This window comes from Triticum aestivum, chromosome 1A, assembly GCF_018294505.1.
Source record: "Triticum aestivum cultivar Chinese Spring chromosome 1A, IWGSC CS RefSeq v2.1, whole genome shotgun sequence".
Classification (NCBI taxonomy): domain Eukaryota; kingdom Viridiplantae; phylum Streptophyta; class Magnoliopsida; order Poales; family Poaceae; genus Triticum; species Triticum aestivum.
Window position 1 is genome coordinate 494331266 of NC_057794.1, and position 4218 is coordinate 494335483.

General features: G+C 44.9%; 1 protein-coding gene across 1 annotated transcript in view; it reads left to right on the top strand.

Annotated features, from left to right (window-relative positions):
* The first annotated feature begins 275 nt into the window (after positions 1-275).
* LOC123190479 (uncharacterized) overlaps positions 276-4218 on the top strand; it is a 4999-nt gene continuing 1056 nt past the window's right edge. Inside the window, exon 1 of the mRNA XM_044603162.1 lies at positions 276-999. Coding sequence (XP_044459097.1) covers positions 276-999 — 724 coding nt within the window. The remainder of the gene's footprint in view (positions 1000-4218) is intronic.

A 4218-nucleotide genomic window follows, 5' to 3' on the forward strand; every position in this document is an offset into this window, starting at 1 on the left:
GCGGTTCTACAGCCTCCTCGGCATGTAGAACCGCGTGGGCGGGCAGCGAGGGAGACGGCGGGGGTAGCCCGCGGTAGTTTTTCCTTTTTTGTAAAATATGTTTAAATTTGAACGAACTCGAACGTGTTTGCGTTGTGTTTGCGCCGAATTTAAACATTTTAAAAACCCGTGGGGGGCCGCGACTGGGGGCATCACGCCCCCAGTGCGCGGTTTAGTGCCGGTGCGTCCTCAAGGGCGATTTTTTGCCCCTCCTGGGGGGCCAACGGCGCCCTGAGATGTGCATTTCGCTCTTTGTGTGCAGTACGATCAGGACAAAGCGGGCTCGTCCCAAGAGCAGTGCCACTCTCAAGACTCCAGTGGCGGCTCCTCCTGGAGGAGAGGGTGGTCCGGAGGATAGGGACCACATGTACCAGGGTGTTCGGCAGCGCAGGTGGGGCAGGTGGGTCTCTGAAGTCCGTGAGCCCAACCGCGGCAAGCGACACTGGCTGGGCACCGTTGGCGCCACCCTCGCATACGACAGGGCCGACGTGGCCATCTTTGGCTCCGGCGCAATCGTCAACTTCCCATCTGCCTTCTTCATCTCCACCGCCCAGCCAGTGCAATGCCATCCCGCGTCTTCTTCTCCTTATGCCGCTGCTGCCTCTGTCTTTGTTGAGCATAAACTGAGGCCGATGCTCGCTGCTGCCTCTGTCCTTACTGAGCATGGAGTGAAGCCGATGATGGCTTCTGCCTCTATCCTTGATGAGCATGAAGTAAAGCCGGTGATCACCGCCTCTGTCTTTGGTGAGTGTGAAGTGGAGCCAATGGTCACTGCTTCTGTCTTTGGTGAACACAAAGTGAAGCTAATGGTCGCTACCTCTGTCTTCGATGAGCGTGAAGTGAAGCCAATGGTCGCTGCCTCTATCTTCGGTGATCGTGAAGTGAAGCTAATGGTCGCTGCCTCTATCTTCGGTGAGCGTGAAGTGAAGCCAATGGTCGCTGCCTCTGTCTTCGGTGAGCGCGACACTACTAGGAAAAGACCTACTAGTGGCGCACCAGTTTTGCCTACTAATGGCGCACTACTGGTGCGCCACTAGTACCACGCCACTAGTATTATATACTAATGGCGCACCACAGGTGCGCCATTAGTATCTGGTATACTAATGGCGTACCACGCCGTGGGCCATTAGTATAGACCAACATGCGCCATTAGTATGCCTCCCAGGGGGGCATATTTACCCATGTGCTTTGGCATACTAATGGCGCACTGTGGGGTGATGCGTCATTAGTATGAATATTAGGGTTTTTTTACTTTTCTAATTTTTGCACAGGTTACAAAATATATTATTGGACAGAATATAGACAGCACCACACAGCAAGAGCAGATTCATCGAATACAATAGAAGATTAGTCTCCGAATACAATTCATCATATTAGCCTCCGAATTCAAAAGACCGAACAAAGATAGAACATTACAAGTCTCGAGACCGCGAGTAGCGAGTTTGACGGAAGTAATACTAATCCTAACAAGTCCTACTAATCATCATCATACAACTTCTACTTGTTATTAATAACAAGTCATACGATCATCATCTTGATAGTCATCGAACCAACCCTACTTAATTGGTCTTAGCACATGATCATCAGTATTAGGCAGGACCTAAATACCCTATTTAATGTAAAATAGCATAAAACAATATAGACTCTGACTCTCTATTATGGAGAATGGAGAACATCCTGTCTCCAATTCTTGCGTTTCGCTTCCTTTTGCTTCCAAGAACCTCCTTACGACTGTCCATACATTTTTCCATCCTTTGATTTTCATGTCTCCACTTATTTTAGAAATCTCGTATGGACAGTTGAGATTCCTAGGATGACCTGGCTGTATGTTTAAAACATTAAGACTACCTTTCTGATACATCAAATGAGGCACACAATTCTCTGGGATTATCTGTTGAAAAACATAGTAATAAGTTCATAGTTAGCAATGATGTACTAGTTTTAGAAGTATGCAAAAGATGTACGGATGTCGTAATAGTAAAAATCTTACCAGGATATCTCCATGGTAGTTACCGTAGTTGAACACATGCACTAGTGGCACGTATTGACCATAATGTTGAGGAGTTTGATTGTAGATATTGTAATTTTCAATGTCAGTACAAAATCCGACCAGATGATTTTTCTCCTTGTAAGTTGTTAATTCGGAGCCATCGGTGTAGTGGATTTTGTCTACCATCTCCCACACATTCTTTGAACAATAAAAATAAGCTGTCAATGGAAATAAGTTGTCAACTATTTTGAAATAAACAATATAAATTAGCTAATAACTATGTTTGAGAAACTCACATAGCGGTAGAACTGGAGGCGTATCAACAAGGACCCAAATGTCCATATTGTCTTGATCGATGTTAGGATTATCAAGATCCATGGTGATAAGCATACCCTCATCAAAACCATACATCTTGCAAAATGCTTCCCAATTTTTGCAACCAAAATGGGTTACGCTCTCAGAATTATACAGATTTACTTCAAAGTCCACATCATGATGAGTCCTTAGGTGAATTTTCTTTGTTTCGGAAATTTCATGGTCTTCAAAATCCATCCTCTCCAAGACATAGCGTCTTGCATGGCATGAGATAAGCTATACTCGAATTGTAAAAGATGAAAATTACACATTGAAATAGTTGAAGTCGTGCTTAATTATGAAAAAACAATTGTCGTCGTTGCGTACCGTTTCAACTTCGAAGGTCTCCTCAAGCTTAATGCTGCAGCGCCGATCGTCGTCCAGGTGAGGCCTGTCGCACAGACCTCGATCGTCGTGGCACCAGTCGCACTCCCCCGGGAGACTTTCGTCGTCCGATGACGACATTTCCTACGTTCATAATTCAAAACTACATAGGATGAGTGGTTCCTCTTCCAGATTAGGGTTTATCGATGACGAGCAACTGACATTAGTAATAACTATGAGTTGATATCACACTTCTATATGTATAACACAAGAGGCAGTTGATCCTACTTAATTAAGTACTAAGATACCCCGGCCCATGCATTTGTCGCAAGTACCCCATATGTCCTATTTTTAGCAAAGTCATGCTAAAATTCACGAAAAATTTCAGCATGACCTTTGATAAAAATAGGACATATGGAGTACCCGAATTTGCCGGAACGAAAGTTAATCGACATTCCGGCAAACTCAAGGGCCTCTCGGGGTACCTGCAAAATCGTCACGACACGATGGTCGAAGACAAAACCCAGCAAACTCCTTCCCTTCACTCGGGGTACAACAATATATCTTCTAGCCATGAAAAATAATACCAACTAGGATCGGTATGACCTTCGTTTTTCATTTTCTGTATGATCAATTAAATCTTCTGCAAGCTTATATGAAAAGGTTCAGCAACTTGAAACATAACTCTTGCTTGGTGTTCCAAATCATTTCATTTATATTTTAAATAACAGTAGGAATTATTTCATAATAGAATTTACCCCAAAAACAAATTCCTTTAATGCCATTTTCAAACTCTGAGTTGCCTCTGTTGCACTAAAACTAATTCAAATAATTTTTGACTAAAGTAGGAAATCAATGTTGACTAAATTTTTTAAGTGCTCTTCCTAAAAATCACTAAAGTAGGAAATCTTTAACATAATGTACCCTGCAGCTTTGTTCAATTGGTACAGTCAACAGTGGGTTTCGTTCAATTGATCAGGAGTAGGAGATCTTGGTGTTAGACCAAAAATTCAGTTATGTCGTGGTCCAAAAATTGCTAATCTGATGTCACAGTAGCCACTATCTACCACGCACCATACAGAAGCACATCAGGCAACCGAACTAGCAGCAGCAGCCAATTCACACTAGCAGGATCATTGGCTGTACCAACAAAATCACACTAAGCATTGACAGTACCAACAACATTGCCAGCACCATCCAAAATTGTTTCACTGGCAGCCACCAATCCAAACTAGCAGTTCACACTAGAGCAGTACACACGAGAGAGGAGACAGAGAGACAAGGAACTCACCGGCGTCAGGCGGTGAGGGCGGGGCGGAGTCGGGGGACGGCGGCGCCGGCGGCGAGGCGTGGAGGGGTCAGAGTTGGAGGAGAGAGACAGCCGGCAGCGCGCTTGGGTGGGGTGGGGAAAAACCTAACAGAGGGGCCGAGAGAGCATGAGAGAGAGGGGCCAAAAAATCAGTGCTTCTTCAGAGGAGGGGAGAGGGGAGAGGAGCTCAAGGACGACGGCG